Source organism: Trichosurus vulpecula, chromosome 2, assembly GCF_011100635.1.
Source record: "Trichosurus vulpecula isolate mTriVul1 chromosome 2, mTriVul1.pri, whole genome shotgun sequence".
Classification (NCBI taxonomy): domain Eukaryota; kingdom Metazoa; phylum Chordata; class Mammalia; order Diprotodontia; family Phalangeridae; genus Trichosurus; species Trichosurus vulpecula.
In genome coordinates this window covers 336,313,247-336,336,973 of record NC_050574.1, presented here as the reverse complement: position 1 = coordinate 336,336,973, position 23,727 = coordinate 336,313,247, and the positions used below count along the sequence as shown (strand labels likewise).

The 23,727-nt window shown below is 36.6% G+C and overlaps 1 protein-coding gene across 1 annotated transcript in view; it reads left to right on the top strand.

Annotated features, from left to right (window-relative positions):
• The window catches only part of IQCB1 (IQ motif containing B1), a 64,410-nt gene that overhangs the window by 25,136 nt on the left and 15,547 nt on the right, over positions 1-23,727 (top strand). Inside the window, 2 exon segments of the mRNA XM_036745437.1 lie at positions 7,235-7,344; positions 16,558-16,700. Coding sequence (XP_036601332.1) covers positions 7,235-7,344; positions 16,558-16,700 — 253 coding nt within the window.

Sequence of the window (23,727 nt, the reverse complement as noted above, 5' to 3'; positions counted from 1 at the left end):
TGACTTGACTTTTTATGTTCTCTATTTCCCTTCTAATACTTTTAGTAGATGTGCTTCTCTTTGAGAAATGTTATCAGATTGGGGAAGTCTTTGTCCCTCAGATTAATACTCCCAGCCTACAAATACATATCATCCTATTTATAATTAACTCCAGACTGTTAGTATTTTGATTTCAAATTACTATAGACTGTTCAACTGTCTGCTGTATGGTCTGTATATGCTACTGTATCAGCTGTCACAATTTATACTAAAATATTATCTTATCAATGCCTTTCCCCCTTTCACTTAGGATAATTTCATTATCCTTTTTGCCTTTCAGTTTAATAGGCATTTTGCAAGTATGAATATTTGTTACATGTGTTTATTATAACTTGCGCTTTTTAAGATATATTTTTTTAAGTATTGAACTTAAGCATTTCCAAAGTTAAAGCAGAACAAATGAAAAGAAGACTGCATATGAAACCATGAATCTCTGTTTCATACCACTTTTTAAAAAAAGAACAATAAATTCCATACATTACTTTCAAAACTGACCTCCATGTCTTTACTTCCTTCTGAATTTCCTTTTGTTCCCTTCTGTTTATTTTTTTTTAAAGTTTCAATGGCCCTCTTTTTGGTGGGGGGATAAGACATCAGTATTGCTAACGCCTCTCCCCTCAAAACCCACAATAGTTTAAAAGATCTAGAGAAAGAAAAAATTCTTGTAACAAATAAGCACAGTCAAGCAAAAAGGATCGATACAGTGGTCTTGTATAGTATGTAGTGATCTTGACTAAGTTCCTTGGTATTTGAATTGCTTCTTTCCAAAAACTTGCAGTATTTTTTCATTGATGAGGAGGCTCTGGATTTTGGCTATGGCACTGTTAAGATTTTACTTTTGGGATTTCTGTCAGTAGGTGATTGAAAGATTCTCTCTATTTTTACTTTGCTTTCTCGTTCTAATGGGTCTGAGCAGTTTTTATTTGTGATTGCTTGAAATAATGTCCAGCTTTTTGAAAATACTCTTAGCTTTTGGGAAACATGGTGATTCTTAAATTATTTCTTCTTGAACTGTTTTCCAGGTCAGTTGTTTTTGATAACAGATATTTTACATTTTATTCTATTTTTTCAATCTTTTGATTTTATACTAGTATTTCTTGCTTTTTCATGGAGTCATTGACTTCTGTTTGGCCTATTCTGATTTTCAAAGAATCCATTTCTTGGGTAAAGCTTACCATTTTCTCTTCTAAGGCACTTATTCTCATTTTGGTTCATAAGAGCTCTTATTTCTTTTTTTAATTTCTTCTTCGTTTCTTCTATATCGTCTCTGGAAAATGCACTTTTTCCCTTTAGGTCTCTGCTTATAACTGTTAGGAAGTTGCTTAAATTCTTTTTGAGAATCTTTAGATTTTCTTTCATTTACTCATCACTCCAGCTTTTAGTGCCAAGTCCATGCTCCTCTCCCTACTAAAAGTTTCCTTGCTTGGCCTTGCATTGAGTTCCTGTGTTGGCCTGTATCTTTGAGGTCTAAGATACTTAATGTTCAGGGCCTTCTCTTGTGTTTCAGGACAGAGTGTTAGGGACCTCACAGTTCTTTTGTCTGAGGGCTGTGGCACTGTGCTGGTTGCTAGTTACTATGGTTCCCTGGGACTTAGAGATTCCCATTTTGAGGCATTCTGCTAGTTCCTGGAAGTCTCTAGACTCCTTGTGAGGCTCTGCTTGTTTGCCTGCACTGGTTTTGCTGATAGAGTGGGGGAAAGATGACTTTCCAATTGCCCATAGGTTTCTGGGTAACTTTTGTGCAGTTCTGGAATAGGAGAAATAACTTACTATGGCTTTTCACTGGATTTCTTTTTTTTGCCTCACTAGATTTCTTAATCATTTGCTGTAACATTGTTGGTTATGTTTTATGATTTCTTTGATGTCAGATTCTTAGAAACTCAGATTTTAGAAACATCAATCAGTAAACATTTATTAAACACTTAGGATGTGCTAGAAACTGTGCTGAGTGCTGGGGATACAAAAAGGATGCTCCTGGAACTTATAATTTGTCAAGATGTGTTAACTCCTTCCTTCTTTTTTTTAATAGCATATTTTTTAAAAAATTATTTTAGTTTTCAACATTCGTTTACACAAAATTTTGAGTTAAAAAATTTTCTCCCCATCTCCTTCCTTCTTTTAACATCAGAAAAGCATTACAAAAAATTCTTATGCTTTCTTAGGTTCCTGACAATGATAGGGTTCTGAAGAGACACATTGATCATCTTCCTATAGAATTGTGGGCAGCTGGGGGCTAGAATCAGGAAGACCTGAATTCATTTCTATATACCGCATTGCCTGTATGTCTTATTTCCCAGTTGCATTTAAAAACAATTTTTTTAACATTTGTTTTTAGAACTTTGAGTTCCAAATTCTCTCCCTTCTTCCCTCCTTATCCACCCTCCTTGAGAAGGCAAGCAATTCAATATAGGTCATACATGTATCGTTATGCAAAACGCTTCCATAATAGTCATGTTGTGAAAGACTAACTATATTTCCCTCCCTCTTATCCTGTCCCCTTTTATTCACTTTTCTCCTTTGACCCTGTCCCTTTTCAAAAGTGTTTGCTTTTGACTACCTCCTCCCCCAATCTGTCCGCCCTTCTATCAACACCCTCCCCAACCCTTTCCCCCGTACTTTCCTGTAGGGTGAGATACCCAGTTGAGTGTATACGTTTATTCACTCCTTAAGCCAAATCTGATGAGAGCACAATTCACTCATTCCCTTTCACCTACCCCCTCTTCCCTTCCATTACAACAGCTTTTTCTTGCCACTTTTATGTGAGACAATTTACCCCATTCTATTTCTCCTTCTCCCAATGTATTCTTCTCTCACCCCTTAATTTTGTTTTTTTAGATGTCATCCCTTCATATTCAACTCACCTGTGCCCTCTGCTTATAGATATATATATATTCCCTTCAACTACCCTAATACTTAGAAAAGGTATCATGAGTTACAAATATCATCTTTCCATGTAGGAATGTAAACGAAACGGTTCAACTTATGATTTTTCTCTTTCCTGCTTATCTTTTCATGCTTCTCTTGATTCTTGTATTTGAAAGTCACATTTTCTATTCAGCTCTCGTCTTTTCATTGAGAATGCTTGAAAACCCTCTGTTTCATTGAAAATCCACATTTTGCCCTGAAGTATTGTACTCAGTTTTGCTGGATAAGTGATTCTTGGTTTTAATCCTAGCTCCTTTGACCTCCAGAATATCATATTCCAAGCCCTTTGATCCCTTAAAGTAGAAGCTGCTGGATCTTGTGTTATCCTTATTATGTTTCCACAATACTCAAATTGTTTCTTTCTGGCTGCTTGCAATATTTTCTCCTTGATCTGGGAGCTCTGGAATTTGGCTACAATATTCCCAGGAGTTTTCTTTTTGGGATCTTTTTCAAGAGGCAACCAGTAGATTCTTTCAATTTCTATTTTACCCCCTGGTTCTAGAGTATCAGGGCAGTTCTCCTTCATAATTTCTTGAAAGATGATGTCTAGGCTCTTTTTTTGATCATGGCTTTCAGGTAGTCCAATAATTTTAAAATTATCTCTCCCGGATCTATTTTCCAGGTCAGTGGTTTTTCCAATGAGATATTTCACATTGTCTTCCATTTTTTCATTCTTTTGGTTCTGTTTTATAATTTCTTGATTTCTCATAAAGTCACTAACTTCCACTTGCTCCATTCTAATTTTTAATGTAGTATTTTCTTCAGTGGTCTTTTGGACCTCCTTTTCCATTTGGCTAATTCTGCCTTCCAAGGCATTCTTCTCCTTATTGGCTTTTTGGAGCTCTTTTGCCATTTGGGTTAGTCTATTTTTAAGGTGTTATTTTCTTCAGTAATTTTTTGGGTCTCCTTTAGCAAGTCATTGACTTGTTTTTCATGATTTTCTTTCATCACTCTCATTTCTCTTCCCAATTTTTCCTCTCCTTCTCTTACTTGCTTTTCCAAATCCTTTTTGAGCTCTTCCGTGGCCTGGGACCAATTTCTGTTTTTCGTGGAGGCTTTTGACGTAGGCTCTTTGACTTTGTTGTCTTCTTCTGGCTGTATGTTTTGATCTTCTTTGTCACCAAAGTAAGATTCTATAGTCTGAGTCCTTTTACACTGTCTGCTGATTTCCCCAACCATTTACTTGACTTTTGAGAGCTTTATCAAGGTATGACTCTGCTTCTAGAGTAGAGAGTGCTATATTCCAAGCGTCAGGGGTTTTGCACTGCTGTTTTCAGAGCTACGTCCATTCTGAGGTGGTATGATACTCTTCTCCTGGACTGTGCTCTGGTCTGTGAATGCAAGCACTCCTTTCTGCCATGTAACTACCAGGAGTACTCCCTCTCCACAGTTAACACAAGCTCTGCCACACCAGCACTCCTCCTCCCCCAAGGACCACCAACCAGGACTGTGACCCAGATCCAAGCAGCAGGGCAAAGGAAGAGAATCCTACCTCAGTGCCCACAAAGAGATCCCTGCAGTCCGCTCTGATCAGCTGCTTGATTCCTCCCACCATCTGTGGGCCTGGAGCTCTGGAAGGAGCTGCCACCGCTGCAGCCACCTCCACCATCCCGGGGCTGGGGCCAGACTGTGCACTTCTCTGACCTAGGTCCAACAGTTTTCCCACTGACCTGATAGGCTGTCTTTGGTGTTGGTGGGTTGAAAAGTCTGGAAACTTCCATAGCTCAGTGATTCAGTGCCCTGAGGCCTGCTATGCCTAGTCTACTCTGGCCTTTTCCAGTGTGGCCCACACTAAACTGCACTGTGCTCCCAGCAGGATGTGATAGACCCTTCCCAGCGACCATCCAGGCTGTCTTGGGATGGAGACTTGTTTCACTCTGTCATTTCACGGATTCTGTAGCTCTAGAATTTTAGAGTCATTTTTTACAGGTGTTTGGAGGGATCAGGAAGACCTGAATTCAAATTTGACCTCATAGACATACTAGCTCTGTGACCCTCCTGAGCAAGTCATGAACCGTTGTTTGCCTGTTTCCTCAGCTGAAAAATGGGAACAATAATAGCACTTTCCTTTAAGGGTTGTTGTGAGAATAAAATGAGGTAATATTTGTAAAAAGTACTTAGCATAGTGCCTGGCACATAGTAGGCACTCTGTAAAATGCTTTTCCCCTTCCCTTTTTCTTTCCCATGTTAGTCTATCAATAAGCATTTATTAAACTCCTACTATGTGCCAAGCACTATAGAATGTGATAAGTCTATCCTTGTTTAGTCACTTATGATTGCTTACTCATATTAACCTTTTTATGTTTCCCTTAATTCCTGTGTTTGAACTTTGCAGTTTTCACAAAGCCCTGATCTTTTCAGCACGAGTACTTGCAAGTTTACTGTTTCATTAAAGGCCCATTTTTTCCCCTGTAGCATTATACTCAATTTTGGTGGGTAGATTATTCTAGTTTGTAAATATTATATTCTTTGTCTTCTGGAATATCATTTTCTGAGCTCTTCCCTGCTTTATAGTATTGACTGCTAAATAATGAATGGTCTTGACTGTGGTTGCTTGATACTTTAATTCTTTCTTTCTGGCTGCTTGAGGTATTTTTTCTTTGATCTTGAAACTCTAGATTTTGACTATAATGTTCCTTAGAGTATTCATTTTGTAGTTTCATTCATGTAGTGACCAGTGAATACTTTCTATTTTTACTTTGCCTTCTGGTTCAAAAGGATCTAGGTAGTTTTCTCATATGATTTCTTTAAACATGATATCTTTTTTGGTTATGGTGTCAGGTAGTCCACGGATTCTTACTTTTTTTCTCCTTGAACAATTTTCTAGGTTAGTTGTTTTTTTATTAGGAAACACCTTACATTTTCTCCTATTTTATTCAGTCTTTTGATTTTGTTTTAATATTTCTTATCTCCTGGAATCATTAACTTCTGTTTGCTCCATTCTAGTTTTTAAGGAGTCTGATTCTTGGGTAAGATTTTATACCTCTAGATTCAAGCTACTAATCCTCTTTCTAATAATTTTTTACATAACTGTCTTTTATTTTCCATTTTTCCCCTCTAATGCACTCATTTAATTTACAAAATCATTTTAGGCTCTTTTTTTTAAGACTTTTTCATCCTTCCCAGAAATTCTAGTTGAACTTGTAGCCAAGCTGTTTTTCTTTGAGGCTTTGCTTATCATTCTCTTGGTTTATATCTTGAATGTCCCTATCACCATAATAGCTCATTATGGTGTAATTCTTTTTTTGTTTGTTTGTTTGCTCATTCTTTCAATGTTACTTTCTGACTTGGAACTTTTTGTTGGGCTCAGCCACAGAACTACTGCTTGCTTCTGTACTTGCAATACATAGCTGAAGGCCTGGAATCATTCCTTGCCCTGGAAAACCAGATTCCTCTCCTCCATCTTGATATGTGACCAATCCCTGAGGAGTAAGTGACAGAAGTCTCAGGGGCCACCTGTCCCTCCTTCTTGCACAAAATCAGGCCTCCTCTGAGCCAGGACTTGGGCCCTCTTTTTGCCCAGGGCATTGCTAGAAGCAAGCCCTTCTTCAGATGTTTCTGATGAGACCCCGCCCCCACTGTAGACAGATCTTTCTCTGTTTCTCTCTGTGATTATCTGGACTGGAAATAGCACTCACTGGAACTATTTTTCTTGGATTTCCTGATTAGAACTCAATCTGGTGTGTTGTCAAATCTTTGTGAAATAGTCGTACTTCATGGAGCGCTTAATTGGACTTCTTGTGCTACTCTGTCACCTTGACTGGTCTTCTGGATATTTTTTAAGACCAATTGTGGAACCTTCTTCTGCCTGTTGTTACTACTTCAGTGATTCCCTCTGTCAATATGAGACATAATACTGCTGCAAAAATTCTCAAATGATTTAAAGGCACAAAGAGTCAATTATTAGACAGCATTGAAATAAGCAGAGTAGTAAAATCCACTAGAGAGGACGATAGTATGTGGATGGTTAATCAAGAAAGACATTTTGGAGATAAATTTTGAAGTTGGCCTTTAGATTGCTGGTCATGCTGAATTAATCTCTTTAGATATTCTCTAGCTACTGTTTGCAGTACTTATTACAGCATAGGTTGAAGAGAGAAGCCTTCCTTTCTATGACTGCTCTGAGTATGAGCAGCAATGCTTAGTATAAAGCAGATGTTACCTCCCATCTTTCCTGTTTAAAATGAACACTTCTTGTTAAGGCTCATTTTTTCAAGAACTAAAATGAAAATAAAATCCTTAAAATTCTTTTTCTGGTATTAAATTTCAGAAGTTTTATCAAGCAGCTTGCAAGATCCAGGCTGCATGGAAAGGTTTCCAGACTAGAAAGAGAATGAAGAAACTTCCATATGCGGTGACTACTTTACAGAGGAATTTCAGGTAAAGGCATGTGAACAAGAATACTAATAATAGTAACAATAATAACTTACATTTATATAGCACCTTAAGGTTTGTAGAGTTCTTTTATATGTCTTTGAAAAGAGAAATGAAGGTCGATCAGTGAGTAGAGACAGCCCTGTCAAAGATATATAGATGAAACTGAAGTTTTGGTGATTTTTGAATCTCTTTGTTTTGTTTAACTGTTCCCATTAATTTCTGAGGTAACTTCTTCAGCTCAAGCGGATTTTCAAGTTGGGGCATAAGATGGCAGGGACTTGATGTTTCCCTGTATGAGACTAATGGAGTGGGCCTATATTTGTAGAGAGAACTGGATGGTGGATAATTCTCTGGCTGGTTCAGTCCTTACATCTATAATTATTTCTTTTTTCTAGTTAATTATGGTAAAAACAAGAGCAAGACTAGCATGCTAAAACTTGGGCAAATTTCTGGTTTTACTGTCTTTCTCCACTCCACCTCACCCCTGCTAGTGTACATACATAAATATATACATACACACATTCTTTGAAGCATTAGAAAAATAGTAAAAATAAGCTTTCCGGACACTTCTGTATTGGTGTTTAGATCTTACTTTATTTGGCATTGGAAACTTGCAGGTGAAACTTCCTCATCTGGAGCAGTTAACAAATTATACATCTGAAACTATTCTGTTTTCGGTAACTTAAATCCACCAGCTGCATTTCTCAGTTATGATAAGATTAAAGCAATAATGCTCCCTGGGGCTAGTCAGCAAGTCATGTCATGTTTAAAGCAAGGGATTGAAATAGTAAGCAAAAATCACCCTGGTGTAAAGCATGTGATTGTCAAATAAAATTATACAGAATCTCAAGGCAAGTTTAAAAACATAAAATATTTTTCCTCAAATCTCAAAGTATACTCTGAGGAAAAGGAGTTATGAAAAAATATGACAAAAAAAGTAAAGGAAAGGGGGAGTGTTAAAATATGGTATAAAGGGTTGGAGTTTATCCTTTGCAGAATATTTAATTGCTCCTACTCTGTTTTCATTACTTATTTTTCTTTCTTATCCATTGTTTTTACTATATAACTCACCTTCTCTTCTATTTCTATAATCTTTTGATTATATCTTTTACATAACATTGCATACACACTTCAGCATTTGTGATATGCCACAGCCCATTTACACCTAGTGCATATTTGGGTGACCCATGGTTTTGATTCCTTGTAGACTGTATTCTATGAATTATAACTATTACCAGAAAAAATATTGATGCCCAAAATTGTGAGACTTTCTTTCAGAGAGAAGCATGGGATCATTGATGGTGCTTCACAATTTCACAAATAAAATACAGCCTTCTCTCTTGCACAGCTTCCACTAGCAGGATGCAGAATGTCACTGATGCAGGCCTTACCAACTTTGTGGAGAGTAGCAAGATTAATGTTGTCCAGCTCCTAGTGGAAGATGGCTTAGCAATGGTAGATGTTTTAGTAGTTCCATTTTTATATATATTCTCCACAAAGTTCTCTGATGCCTTATTGTGTTCCTTTTTCCCTACTCCGTATAATTACCACCATAGTTCAGGTCTTCATCACCTCTCCCGTGGACTATTGCAGTAGCCTCTTAGTTTGTATCTGCTTCTAGCTTCTCACTTGTCCAATTCAGGCTTCAAATATTACCAGATAAATATTCCTGAAGCTCAGTTTTGACCGTGTTATTCCCTGTTCAAGAAGCTATTGCCTCTAAGATCAAATATAAACTCCTCTGTTTGGTATTTCTTTCCAAGCTCATTATACATTGCTCCCCTTATGCCCTCTAACATTCTAGCCAAATTGGCCCACTTGTTGTTCCTCCAATAAAACACTCCATTTTCCATTTCCAAGGCTTTCCCAACATACTTTCTCCCTTGCCTCTCCTTTGCCCTCTTCTGGATCTCTTTCCTCCTTCTGTCTGCTCCTTGGAGTCTCTGGCTCTTTTCAAGGCTCAGTTTAAGTGCCACCTCCTTCAGAAGACCTTTCCTGATTCCCCTAGTTGTTATTCTGTCCTCATTACTCTGTGCGTGTGCGCGTGCGCGTGCACGTGTGTGTGTGTGCGTGCGTGCGCGTGCACATTTAAGGAATAAAAAGGTCAACTTGGAACCAAGAAGACCTGTGTTCAAGTCCCATTTCCAACACATACTATCTTTGTGACCCTGGGCAAGTCACTTAATTAACCTCTCAGTGTTATAGGAATTAAGATGATAAGATGCAGATCTTCATTGGTAGAGGGAGTTTCCCCATCTAGGAGTTCCTTTTAATCAATCAAATCACAGATCAAGTCTTTATCCCTATGTATATTAATTGTCTATATACATGGGTTTTGTTTTTTTTTTTCCTCCCCAGGACCTAACATACTTGCTATTGTGTAATGGGTATTTAATAAATGCTTACTGAGTTATATATAGCATGATTTATAGTCCCCCCTCACCCTTCTGGTTCCTCCCTTTTTATACTCTTTAGCTTACAATGTGCTTCCTAAAATGTACCAAGAATTATACATAATACTCTAGATATAGTCTGACCAAGGCAGAGTATGATGGATACCATCTCTCTCTGAAATGCCCCCTAAAATCACATAAGCGGTTTTTTTTGTGGCTGCCATCTCATATCGTTGAGTAATAATGAGTTTGCAGGCTAGTAAAAAGAAACCCACATGTCTTGCACACAAATGGTTGTCTTATGTTTTTCCCCCATTCTGTTTTTGTGAAGGTAATTGTTAAACCCTATAGTTATCCATATTAAATTTTACCTCATTGGATTCAGCTTGATCCTCTTAGGATCTTTTTGAATCCCAAATCTGTCACTTAGTATTACTTATCCTTCTGAGTTTTGTGTCATTTTCAAATTTGACAACATTCTTCCTATACTTTCACTCAAGTCCTTGATAAAAATATTAAATACACAAGGGTCAAACATGGATCCTTGAAGCATTCCTCTAAGATCTTTCCAAATCAACATTGTGACTATTCATTAGTAATTCAACTGGCTCTCAGTCAGCCTAACTACTCTTTAATAGCCCACATCTTTCTATCTTGTTAACAAGGATAACATGAAGGATTTCATTAAGTGCTTTGCCTGCAACCCAAGGATACCAAAGCTATTAGATTTCTCTGAAGTATTAGTCTAATAACCCTATCAATAAAAGAAAACGAAGTGAGTTTGGTATAACCTGTTTTTTATGAAACTGTACTAGAGCTTAATGACCAGCGCTTTCTTTTATATTTCAATAAATTTTATTGCTTCCTTCTTGCTTTTTCATCATAGTCATTTCTGGATATAATTCCTACCCCTAAAATTAAACTGTCCCTTGTAACACAGAAGATATATATGTAAAAACAACTGATAAGATGACTTTATCTGCTGATGTTTGTAACATTATGTCCTGGTATTCTCCCGCCAGAGAGAAGGGAAATATATTTTATTAGTTGTTCTCTAAGACCAAGAGTTATTAGGATAAAACTGAATTCAGTTTCCTTTTAGTACTATTTTCATTATTGTAGTCACTGAATACACTGTTTTTCTTTCTCTTCTTATTTCATCCTGCATCAGTTAATATAAATATTTCCTTGTTTATTGGAATTATTTACATTTACTTACCATAGTTGGTGGACACCCACTTTGTTTCTTGCTCTTTGCTATCACTATTTCCTTTTCCACTCACCATCGTTTTGGTAGTATGTTCTAGAATTTAGCCAAGAATCAAAATCAAGCTCATGTTAGCCAATCTGATGGGTGAGAGGTGATACCTCAAAGTTGTTTTAATTTACATTTCTCTAATGATTTCTCTAGTGATTTAGAGCATTTTTATATGATTATTGATAGTTTTTATTTCTTCCTCTGAAAACGCCCTATATATCCAAGGATATACCCTTGGATCATTTATCAACTGAGGGATGGCTCTTACTCTTGTAAATTTTAAATTATCTTGATATATGGTGTGAAATGTTGGTCTATGTCTAGTTTCTACGAGATTGTTTTTCCAGGTTTTGTCAAATAGTGAGTTCTTTCCCCAATAGCTGGGATCTTTATTAACAAACACTAGGATTCTGTGCTCATTTTTTTTTTTTTGCATTGTGAACTTGATCTGTTCTGATGATCAACCTCTCCATTTTGCTCAGTATCAAATTGTTTTGCTGGTTACAGCTAGTACAGATCTGGTACCATTAGCCTCCAGCTTCCTTCCCCGTTTTTGTTCCATTGATTCCCTTGATATTCTTAACTTTTATTCTTTCAGAGTTTTTTTTCAGGGTATTTTTTTTCCTCACATAAAGTAAATTCATTGGTATTTTGGTTAGTATTGCACTGAATAAGTAAATTAGGCAATATTGTCATTTTTATTTTATTGGCTCAACCTTGTGAACAGTTAATATTTATTCACTTATTTAGATTTGTCTCTACTTGTGTAGAGTGTTTTGTAATTGTGTATATACAATTCCTGTGTGTGTCTTGGCAGGTAGACTCCAAAGTGTTTTGTACTTTTTGTAATTATTTTAAATGGAATTTCTCTTTCTATCTCTTCCTGCTGGGTTTGTCTGTTAATATAGAGAAATGCTGTTGATTTATGTGGGTTTATTTTATATCCTACAACTTTACTAAAGTTGTTAAATGTATCAATTAATTTTTTATTTTACTCTCTAGGGTTTTCTAAGTGAACCATCATGTCATCGTAAAAAGTAATAGTTTTTTTTCCCTTATTGCTTATACTTATTCCTTCAATTTCTTTTTCTTGTCTTATTGCTACAGCTAGCATTTCTAATATAATATTGAATAACAATGGTAATGGACATCCTTGCTTCACTCCAGTCTTATTGGAGAGGCTTTTAGCTTATCCCCATTACACAAAATACTTGCTCCTAGTTTTAAATAGATATTTATAATAAGGAAAGATGACCTTTTTTGCTTTCTAGTATTTTTAACAGGAATGAATGTTATATTTTGTCAAAAAGCGTTTTCTGCATCAATTGAAATTATCATATGATTTTTGGTGTTAATATGATCGATTATACTTCAGATTGTCCTGATATTGAACCAGCCTTGCATTCCTGGTATAAATCTGGCCATAATGAATGATCTTTGTGATATATTGCTATAATAACTAATATTTTATTTAAAATTTTTGCATTAATATTTAATAGGGAAATTGGTCTATAGTTTTCTTTCTCACTGCTTTAGGTATGCAGACTATATTTGTGGTATAGAAGGAATTTGTTAAGGCTCGCTTAACTATTGTTTCATTGTTATTTAAGTGTTCTGTAGAATTTGCTTGTCAATCCATTTGGTCCTGGGATTTTTTTCTTAATGAGTTCATTTGTGACTTGTTGAATTTCTTTTTCTAAGATAGGATTATTTTAAGTATTCTGTTTCCTAAGATAGGATTATTTTAAGTATTCTGTTTCCTATTCTGTTAATCTGGACAATTTATATTTTTGTAAATTTTCATCCATTTCATTCATATTGTCAGTTTTATTGGCATATAGTTGGGCAGATAGCTCCTATAAATTGCTTTGTTCACTATATCCACTCCTGCCTTTTTTATTTCAGCTGAAGTGTAATAGATTCTTGTCTAGCCCCTTATCTTTTTAAAAATTTATTTATTTATTTTTAGTTTTCAGCACTCACTTCCATTAAGATTTTGAGTTTTAAATTTTTTCCCCTCTCCTTCTCCTCCCCAAGATGGCATGCAGTCTGATATAGGCTCTACATATACATTCATATTAGTCATGTTGTAAAGAAAAATTAGAACTAATGGGAGGAACCATGAGAAAGGGAAACAAAACAACAAAAGAAAAGGAGAGCAAATAGTATGCTTCTATTTGCATTCGGACTCCATATCCATGCGGATAGCATTTGCCATCATGAGTCTTTTGGAGTTGTCTTAGATCCTTTCATTGCTGAGAAGAACTAAGTCTATCAAAGTTAAGTCATTGCAAAATGTGCCCAGTCCCTTATTTTAACTCTGTTTATTTTTCTTTTTCAAAGATGTTTCTTGTAAACAACATATTGCTGAAATCTGGTTTCTAATCCATTCTGTTATCTTCTTCTATTTTATATGGATGAATTCATCCCATTCATATTTATAGTTATGATTGCTAATTGTGTGTTTTTCTCCGTTCTATTTTCTTATATTTATCCTGCTCTTTTTTTTTTTACCCTTTCCCGTCTCTAAGAGCCTTTTCGCTTTTGACCACTGCCTCCCTTAATCTTTTCTCCTTCTTAATATCTCCACTCCTACCCTTTTTCTTAACCTATTTCCCTCCTGTTTCCCTGTTGGATGAGATGAGTTTCTATACCTAATTGTGTGTGTGTGGTTTTTTTCCTTCCTTCTTGAACCAGTTCAGCGAGAGTGAGGTTCAAGTGTTGTCTGCTTCCCTCAATGTCACCTCCATTTTATAAACTCTTCCTTGCACTCCTTTGTGTTTACGTGAGATAATTTTCCCTGTTCTCCCCCCTTTCGTATTGCTCTTCTCTTCCCCACCATCTATTCTTCTTTTGAAATCAAACGTAATAGAATCATACCCAGGCCTTCTGTCTAATTAGACTCCCTCTAAGACCCCTGGTGATGAAAAACTTCTGAGGCATTACATGTATCAACTCTCCATAGAAGAATGTAAATAGTTTTACCTTGTTTAGTACTTATGATTTCTCACTCATGTTTATCTTTTTAAGTTTCTCTTGAGTTCTGTTTTTGAATGTCAGATTTTCTATCCAACTCTGGTCTTTTCATCAGAAATGCTTCAAAGTCTTTTATTTCGTTGTATGTTTATTTTTCCCATTTTCTCTCCTTATGCTAAGTTTTGTTGGGTAGATTATTCTTTGTTATAATCCTAGATTCTTGGCCTTCTGGAATGTCACATTCTAAGCCTTCCTCTTTTCATAGTGATGGCTACTGAATTGTGTATGGTCCTGACTAGGGCTCCACAGTACTTGAATTCTTTATTTCTAATTGCTTGCAGTATTTTATCTTTGAACTACTTCTGAATTTTGGCTATAGTTTTCCTAGGAATTTTTATTTTGGGGTTTCTTTTAAGAAGTGTCCCCTGGATTCTTTCAGTTTCTACTGTGCCTTCTGATTCTAAGATACCTGGGCAGTTTTCTTTTATAATATGAAATACGATGTCTTTGCTCTTTTTTCTTTTGTCTTGGCTCTTTTTTCTTTTGTCTTGGCTGTCAGTTCAATGATTCTTAAATTCTCTTTTTTCTTTTGTCTTGGCTGTCAGTTCAATGATTCTTAAATTCTCTACTTAATGTATTTTCAAGTCATTTGTTTTTCCTGTGAGAACACTTTTTTAAAAATGTTTTTTAGCCTTTTGTCTTGGCTGTGTTGTTTTTTGATGTCTTATGGAGTCATTAACTTCCATTTGGCTAATTCTAGTTTTCAAGGAGTTAGTTTCTTCAGTGAGGTTTTGTACCTCCTTTACTAAACTGTTAATTCTCTTTTCATATCTTTCTTCCATAGCTCTGATTTGGTTTTTTAAAATCATTTTCAGGTCCTTCATTAATGCTTCTATTTTTCTAGAAATTCTTGTTGGACTTGTGGCCAATCTTCATTTTTCTTTAGGGCTTTGCTTGTGCAAGGAATATAGCCATCAGTGAAGTTTTAACTCTTCCTACATGATATAATTTGAGAGGTTCCTAATAGTTTGCTTGGAACAAAATTTCTCACTTACCTACATGTACCCTTTTAGCAGGAATGTGTACATTAGTCCTTCCTTGTGGGGTAGCTAGACGGCACAGTGGATAGAGCACTGGGTCTGGAGTCAGGAAGACTCATTTTTTTAAGTTCAAATCTGGCCTTGGACACTTACTAGCTATGTGATCCTGGGCAAGTCACTTAGCCCTGTGTGCCTCAGTTCCTCATCTGTAAAATAAGCTAGAGAAGGAAATGGTGAAAATTCCAAATGGGGTCGCAAAAAGTTGGACATGACTGAAATGATTCAACAACAACAAAATCTTCCTTTGTGCTAAGGTATTTTTAAGTCCCTATTCAAATGAGACTGGGAAAGGGATACATTAAACTGTTAATATTTTAACACAAATTACTTCATCAAATTAATTCATTATTCATCTAACAAGGCTCCCTCTGAGGAAATGGGGAAAAGGAGAGGTAATTATAATTGAGAAATGATTAGAAAAACACGACTGTAGGGCAAGCCACTGTGCAACTCTGCAGTAGAGGGCTTCGGATATTGCAAACACCCTGTGAGGTGAGGTGCCAAACGGGAAGAAGGAGGCCACCAAAAAGCTAAAAATATACCTGGAAATTCAAGGATGGTTTCAGCATTATTTTACTCCCAGTGGGTTTTTTTTTTGGAGGGGGGAAGGCAGGGCAGTTGGGGTTAAGTGACTTGCCCAAGGTCACACAGCTAGTAAATGTGTCAAGTGTCTGAGACTGGAGTTGAAGTCAGGTCCTCCTGACTCCAGGGCTGGTGCTCTATTCACTGCGCCACCTAGCTGCCCTTTTTCTTTCTTCTTTTTTTCCCAGTGTTTTTTTAAAAGAAAAAAAAATATGAATCTTGTATAGTCATACAATTTCAGAGCTGGGAGGACCTTTAAAGATCATCTTGTTTAATCCTAGTGCTCAACCTCCTCCCCCCAAAGGGTCCAAACTCCATAGTCTACAAAAGAAAAAAACAGGACCCAAAGAGGACTTGATCCAGTTCACTCAGTGAAACTACGTTCCTTAGACCCTGGACTGTAACTTCTTTTTGTTTACTGCTAGTCCTCTGCTCTTGCTACAACCCTAATGAATTTGAAATAAAGTGGTGGTGAGCTGGGGGTGGTGGGAAGGGAAACTATCTCAAAGAACATAGTCTCTTCTACAACTCCCAGCCTTAGTTGCCTGAGGCCCTGAATGGCTAAGTGACAGTATCCCGCAAGTCTGGTCATTGATGATGAGATTATAGCCTGGCCATCCCTATTCATTTGGTGAAGGGATGTCCTAACTTCAAGCAGTGTGCCAAGAAAACAAACAGCATTTTGAATGTTAGACAAATGTCTCTCTCTAAAGTGATGACTTTACATATCCTAGTTCTCTTTGCTAGGGATGTCAGAGGTGATAGGAGTAGGAGTGACTGAAGAATGCCAGATATTTTTATGAATGTTGGCTAAGACAATGCAGATTTGGTTACTGAATGACATTTTTATGGCCATATGATTTTTTAATACTATTTTTAAGTCTCGGTTAATACTTCCATCTACAAGAAATAAAAGAGAACAACAGCTGCTGAAACTTAAGAAGCAGAAGGAAGAAGAGGACCTCAGGTTACAATTGCAACTTCAGAGACAAAGAGCCATGAGAATATCCCGGGAACACCGGCTAAATTTGCTGGAAATAGTTCATCCAGGTAAGTGGTGATAGTATCAGTTGTGTAGGAGGAAGAGGTTACCATGTAGTTGCCTGTTACTGAAAAAAAAAAACTATTTTTTCAATTTTTTTTAACCAGATTTATTCAGTCATTCGCATTTGTTCCTTTCTCAAATGTTTAAAGACTTTTAGGTCCTACCCTTTCCTGTAATTAAGATAAATTAGTTAACTTAACCAAACTAGGAAAAACCAAAAGTCCATGTTTAAGCAGGCCAACACAGATAGTAAAAACCTGATTTTAAGACTCCCACTAGTGATAGGACAGCAAAGGGAAGCAGGGCTGAACATGAGCATGTACTATTCAGCTTTGATAGTTTCTTGTATATCCAGGAAATAGATATAAGATTTGTTCATTCAGAAGCCTCAAGGGGTTCCAGGTAAGCAATTCTGTATTGAATTGGTCATTCTCTTTTATTTTCATTCTCTCACGTTTTACTAGCTCCTTTCCTGCTCCCTACAAGACCTGCCCATGTCTTCTCAACAATTAAAAGACCTTTATTTCTACCTTCATTCTACCATCCTTGCTAGCTATATCTGTCTTCCCTTTCATAGCTAAATTCTATGAGAAAGCCGTCTGTACTCAGTACTTCCACTTGCTCTCCTCATCAACTGAATAGCTCTCTCTAGGATTACCAGTTATCTCTTAATTGGCAAATCTAATGACATTTTTTTCAAACCTTACTCTTCCTGACCTCTCTGTAGCACTGATAATGTTGGTCACTTTTCCTTTCATCTAGGTTTTTGAGACACAGTTCTGTCCTGATTCTCTTCTTACCTGTTCAGCTGTCCTCAGTCTCCTTGGCTGATTCATTATCCATGCCACGCCCATTAACTATAGATGTCCCACAAAGATTTGTCTTGGGGCCTCTTCTCTTTTCCCTTTATACTGTTACATTTGGTGATTGCATCATCTCTGGGGCTGAATTATCCCTATACAGATGATTCCCTAATCTGTATATCCAGCTCTAGTCTTTCTCCTAAGCTCCAGTTCTGCATTGCTCTTTAGACATCTCAGGCTGGAGGTCCTAGATTTATCTCAGACTCAACATGTCTAAAACAGAAATATTACTGTTCCCCACTCCTCTAAAAAAGTAGGAACTGTCTTTCTTTTTTTGTCTGTTTGTATCCTCAGTGCTTACCACAACTCCTGGCACATAGTAAGCATGCAATAAATGCTTGATTCTTCCCAAGTTCTTTGTTATTGTGATGGGCATAACTGTCCTCCTAGTCACCCATCCTCAAAGCCTCAGTATCATCTGGTCTGTCGTCAAACCCTGTCAGTTCTACCTTTGCCATATCCCTTGTATATGTCCTCTTTTCTTCATTGACACAGCCACCACCCTTGTTTGGTCCTTTATTATCACTTCTTTCCTAACCTGTTGAAATACCATAAAAATTTTTTTATAAGCCCAGAATCACATGGATTTACAAGTGAATTCTACCAAACATTTAAAGACCAGTCAATCCCAATACTACATAAACTATTTGGGAAAATAGGCAAAGAACCCAAATTCCTTTAACAACACAAATATAGTGCTGATACCTAAACCAGGAAGAGCAAAAACAGAGGAAGGAAACTATAGACCAGTTTTCCTATTGAATATTGATGCAAAAATTTTAAAATACTAGCAAAGAAATTACAGCAATATATCACAAGGCTCATATGCTATGACCAGGTGGGATTTATACCAGAAATGCAGGGCTAGATAAGTATTAGGAAAGTTAGCAGAATAATTTGACCATATCAATAGCAAAAATCATATGATTATCTCAATAGATGCAGAAAAAGCTTTTGATAAAATATATCACCTATTGAAAACATAGGAATAAATGTTGCTTTTCTTAGAAGGGTAGACAGTATTTTTCTAAAACTAAGATCAGGTATTATCTGTAATGGGGATAAAGTAGAAACCTTCCCATTAAGATTAGAGATTGAACAAGGATATCCATTATCACCCAATATTATACTAGAAAAACTAGCTGTAGCATTAAGACAAGAAAAAGAAATTGGAGGAATAAAAATAAGCAATTAATAAACAAAACTATCTCTCTGCACGTTATATGATAGTATACTTAGAGAACCTGAGAGAATCACCTGAAAACTAGTTGAAACAATTAACAACATTTAGCACAGTTACAGGATATAAAATAAAACTATATAAATCATCAACATTTCCATATTGCCAGCAAAATGCAGCAGGAAGAGATAGGGAAATTTCATTTAAAATAACTGCATATAATATAAAATACTTGAGAGTCTTCCTGCCAGGATATCCACAGGAACTATATGAACACAACTACAAAAACCTCTTCACAAAAATACAGATCCAAACAATTGGAGGGCAGCTAGGTGGAGCAGTGGATAGAGTGCCAGTACTGGCGTCAGTAAGATTCGTCTTTGTGAGTTCAAATCTGGCCTCACACACTTACTAGCTATGTGACCCTGGGCAAGTAACTTAGTCCTGTGTGCCTCAGTTTCCTCATCTGTAAAGTGATTTGGAGAAGGAAAGGCAAACCCCTCCAGTCTGTTTGCCAAAAAAAAAAAAAAACTTCAAATGGGGTCACAGAGAGTTGGACATGACTGAAACAACTGAACAGCAACAAACAATTAGAGAAATATTAATTGACCATGGATAGGTTGAACCAATATAATAAAAATGATGATACAGGGTGTCCCTAAAGTCTGGACACATAGAAATCTCATTAACATCTCATTAACTGTTTCACCTAAGACTCTGTGTTGTTCAGCGACTTCTTTTTCTGGGGTATGTTAAAGGAGAAGGTGAATGAAAATGAAAATGAAAATCACAGATGCAGCACACCTGATTGAATGCATAAAGAGTGAATGTGCTAAAATTGACAGCAGTGTGGAGTTATTGCATCGAGTTCATGTGAATCTTGCAAAGTACATCAACCTTTGCATCACAAATGATGGAAATCATATTGAAGATGTTATTTGATAATATTCCAATCAAATAAAATGTTATTGAAAATGTCATTCCTTTTATTTCTTGAAAATATGCATTTTTTGCCTGTGTCCAGACTTTAGGAACACCCTGTATTTCCTAAATCATTTTACTTATTCAGTGCTATGCTTCTAAATAATTATTTTATAGACCTAGAAAAAATAGTAACAGAACTCATCTGGAAAAACAAAAAGTCAGTAATATCAAGGGAATCTTTTTTTTTTTTTAAGTAGAGGAAGGGGGCCTAGCAGTACCAGAATTCAAGCTATACTACACAGCAATAATAGTCAAAACAATCTAGTAGTGGATAAGAAATAGAGTGATTGATCAGTGAAATAGATTAGGTACACAATGTATAGAAGTAAATGATCACCCACAGTAATCTAATGTTTGATAAATCCAAAAAGCCAACATTTTGGGGCAAGAACTCACTATTTGACAAAAACTGTTGGGAAAACTGGGAAGCAGTCTGGCAGAAACTAGGCAGAGACCAACATCTCGCACCATATACAAGATAAGCTTAAAATGGGTACACAATTTAGACATAAAGGATGATACAAGCAAATTAGGGAAGTGTGGAAAAATGACCAAACGAGACGAAGAGAACCACAGGCAATTTAATAGATATCTTGATTATATTAAAAAGGTTCTGCACAAATAAAGCCAATGTATCCAAAATTAGAAGGAGAGCAGGAAACTAATTGGGAGGAAATTTTACAGCAAGTTTTTCTAGTAAAGGCCTCACTTCCCAAATATATAGGGAACTAAGCCATTAAAATAATAAGAGCCATTCCCCAATTGACAAAATGTCAAAGGACATGAACAGCAGTTTTCAGAAAAATGAAGCTATCAATAGTGAAAAAATGCTCTAAATCACTAATGATTAGAGAAATGCAAATTAAAAGAACTGTGACATACTTCCTCACATCTGTCAGATTGGCTAACATGACAGAAAAGAAAAACGACAAACGCTGGAGGGGATGTGGAAAAATTGGGACATTAATGCCTATACAATCCCACGACCAGATGGTCTTTGTGCATGTTATCACCTCTCCTTGGAATGCGTCCCCTACTCTTCTCTTCAGCAATCTTTTCTTCACTTGGTGGGAAATATAATAGAAATTACACCTTTTGGAAAAATACTGAGTGCCAAGCAATTGGAAGAGACCAGTGTGGCTACACAAGGAACTGATCAGCCAACCTAGATTTTTAAAAAAAAAATTTACAGAAGATGAAAGGGCAGATAACTGAGGGGCACAGTCCTATGAGTTTGTAATGTAAAGTACAACAAAAGCAAATTTTTTAAAATTGTTGAGGTCAAGCAGACTTCCTCAGAAAGTATTATATGATAATCACAGAAGACAAAAATACTGAACTCTTTTCTTCTTGTTTTATCTGCCAATAAGAATGAACTTTGGACTGTGGACTGTTCTTTCCCCAGCCCTCACCTTTGTATTGGCAAAACTACCTCTTTAGAATTTACAAACTACTCGCTGTGGGGTCTTTGTCGTCATTGTTGTTTCTGTTATACATCAAATGACTCTGAAATAACACCTTACCAATAAGAATAAGAATAAATATAATATCCATCTTTAAGTATCACAGAATATTATTGCTGTGACATAAGCCATATATGTATGTTGTATACAGCTTTGGGATGCTCATCAAATCCTAAGGTCCTCACCTCCTTTCACATTTATTTAGCATATGTTCCTGTTTAATGGTAGGGAATGAAACACCCCATATACTTGCAATGCTTCATTGCTAATAACACCAATAATTGGTCTGTTTCGGGGATGTTCTTTTATGCATTAACTCACTTCAAAAATAAAAAAGCAGGGAATTGAAACCCCCAAATAAGTGAAGGGATGTAAGAGAACAACTTAGCCATCCTTCAGAGGGTTTAAGTTACCAGGCTCAAACAAAATGACAATCCAAGATGTGAAGACAATAGCAATGAATACTGACATTTTATAGATGTAAGATTTGCAGAGCCTTTTATATACATCTTTATGATTTGATCCTCAGAACAGTATTTTGAGTTAGATGTTATAAGTATTATAATCTCCATTTTATGGATGAGAAACTGAGACATAGAGAAGTAAAAGCAACTTCGTACATGGTCACCAAGTGTTGGAAGCAGTTTTGAAGTTAGATTTTCCCAACTTGAAATCCAGCACTGTATCCATTATGACACATCTGGTGAATATGATTGCTGCTCAGCTTTTCATGATAATCTCTGAAAAGGTATCCAGACAGGGAGCCATGTCACAGAATTTGAGATGGACAAATCTCAAGTTTGCAGAACGGGAAAGAATTTAGATTTTCTGAAGTGTAAGCTTATAAGCCTGACCTCTCTTCCTGGCAAAAATCATTAATAAGAAGATTTAAGAACAGTTGACAAGGAAAGCAGTGATCACTGTGAGCCAGCATGGGTTAATCATGAACAGGTAATGCTGTTCCTTGTATCCTTTCTTTACAAGGTTGCTAGACTAGTAGATTAGGAAGATGCCTTGGACATAATAAGTATGGATTTTAGTAAAGCTTTTTACAGCTTTATGATAAACATGAGATAGTTGTGAGCTAAATGATTGCTATTGGGGGATGTCCTCAAAAATGAGTAATTAGGAGAACATACATTCTTTGAAGGCAGAAAATGTCTGTCTCACTGAATTTTATACCCAGAGTCACAGATTATAACACAGTACGAGAAAATGCTTACTAACAAAAAGGTGTCCAAAGCAAGAATTAATTATCTTGAGGGGTAGTAGGTTTTCCAGTATGTAGGTCTTCAAGGGATGTCTCGATGACCAGGTGGTGTGGACGTACCATAGGAATTTGTGCTAAGATACAAGTTGAACTAAACTCCCTGAGGCTAGCTAGGTAGTATGAGTAGTTATGAGATAAGGAAATTGAAACTAAGAGACATTCAGTGATTTATCCATGATCACGCAGCTAGTAGCCAGGCCAGGGCTCGTAGGAACATAGGATCATAGATTTAGAGCGGGAAGGGAACTCAGAAGCCATTTAGATTAATTAGCCCCTTTGTTTCATATATGATGAGACTAAACCCCTGGAAAGTTGAGTTACTTGCCTTAGGTCACATAAGCTGTACACATCAAGGTGGGATTTGAACCCTGGTTCTCCAACTCCAGAGATAATTTTCTCTTACTATATCACGCTGTCATACTCAAACCCAAGTCTTAGGACTGAGTCAGAAATCCTGCTTTTAAACAATGGAAGTGATGGCAGCATGGCTTTTCTTTATCACTGTCTTTTAGTCATCAGCAGCCTGATGTCTATGGGACACACTTCTAAACTATAGCTATTCTTTCCCACAATGAAAGAAGAATAATTTTCACCAGGCAATAAATACATCGAAAGAGAATCTCATGAGTAACTAGGAAAGGCTCCCGCTGTTTTACTCTATAGGCTTCTAGGCACTCAGGAAGCAGCAGAAGAGAGCAAATGGCTGTGGTTTCAAAGTGTGTCCCATACACATCAGGCTGTGTCTGGAGTCAGGAAGACTCATCTTCCTTGAGTTCAAATCTGGCCTCAGACACTTAGTAGCTATGTGATCCTGAACAAGTCACTTAACCCTGTTTGCCTCAGTTTTCTCATCCTTAAAATGGGCTGGAGAAGGAAATGGCAAACCATTCCAGTATGCTTGCCAAGAAAACCCCAAAAGGGGATATAAAGAGTCAGACATGACTGAAAACAACTGAAAAACAACAACAAAGAGGACTTTGGATATGAAATGTGTTAGACTCTATGGCCAGTTGTCCTGTCAGTTGGTTTGGCTTAGGTTCCACTGGCAAGTGGGGTTAGGGAAGTAGATGAAGAAGAAATGACAATTGTGTAAAAACAAAAGATAAGACTTTTGTGAGGGGAGGGGTTGAGGGGGTGATTCAGATGTGTGATTTCATAGGTATAGGGATGTTCTCAGTGAGGAAACTTGCTCTACCAATTCAGCTTTATAGCTGTGGCTTTATAGCTGTAATGGTTCACTTGGGACACCGACTGACAGTATCATGTGGCCAG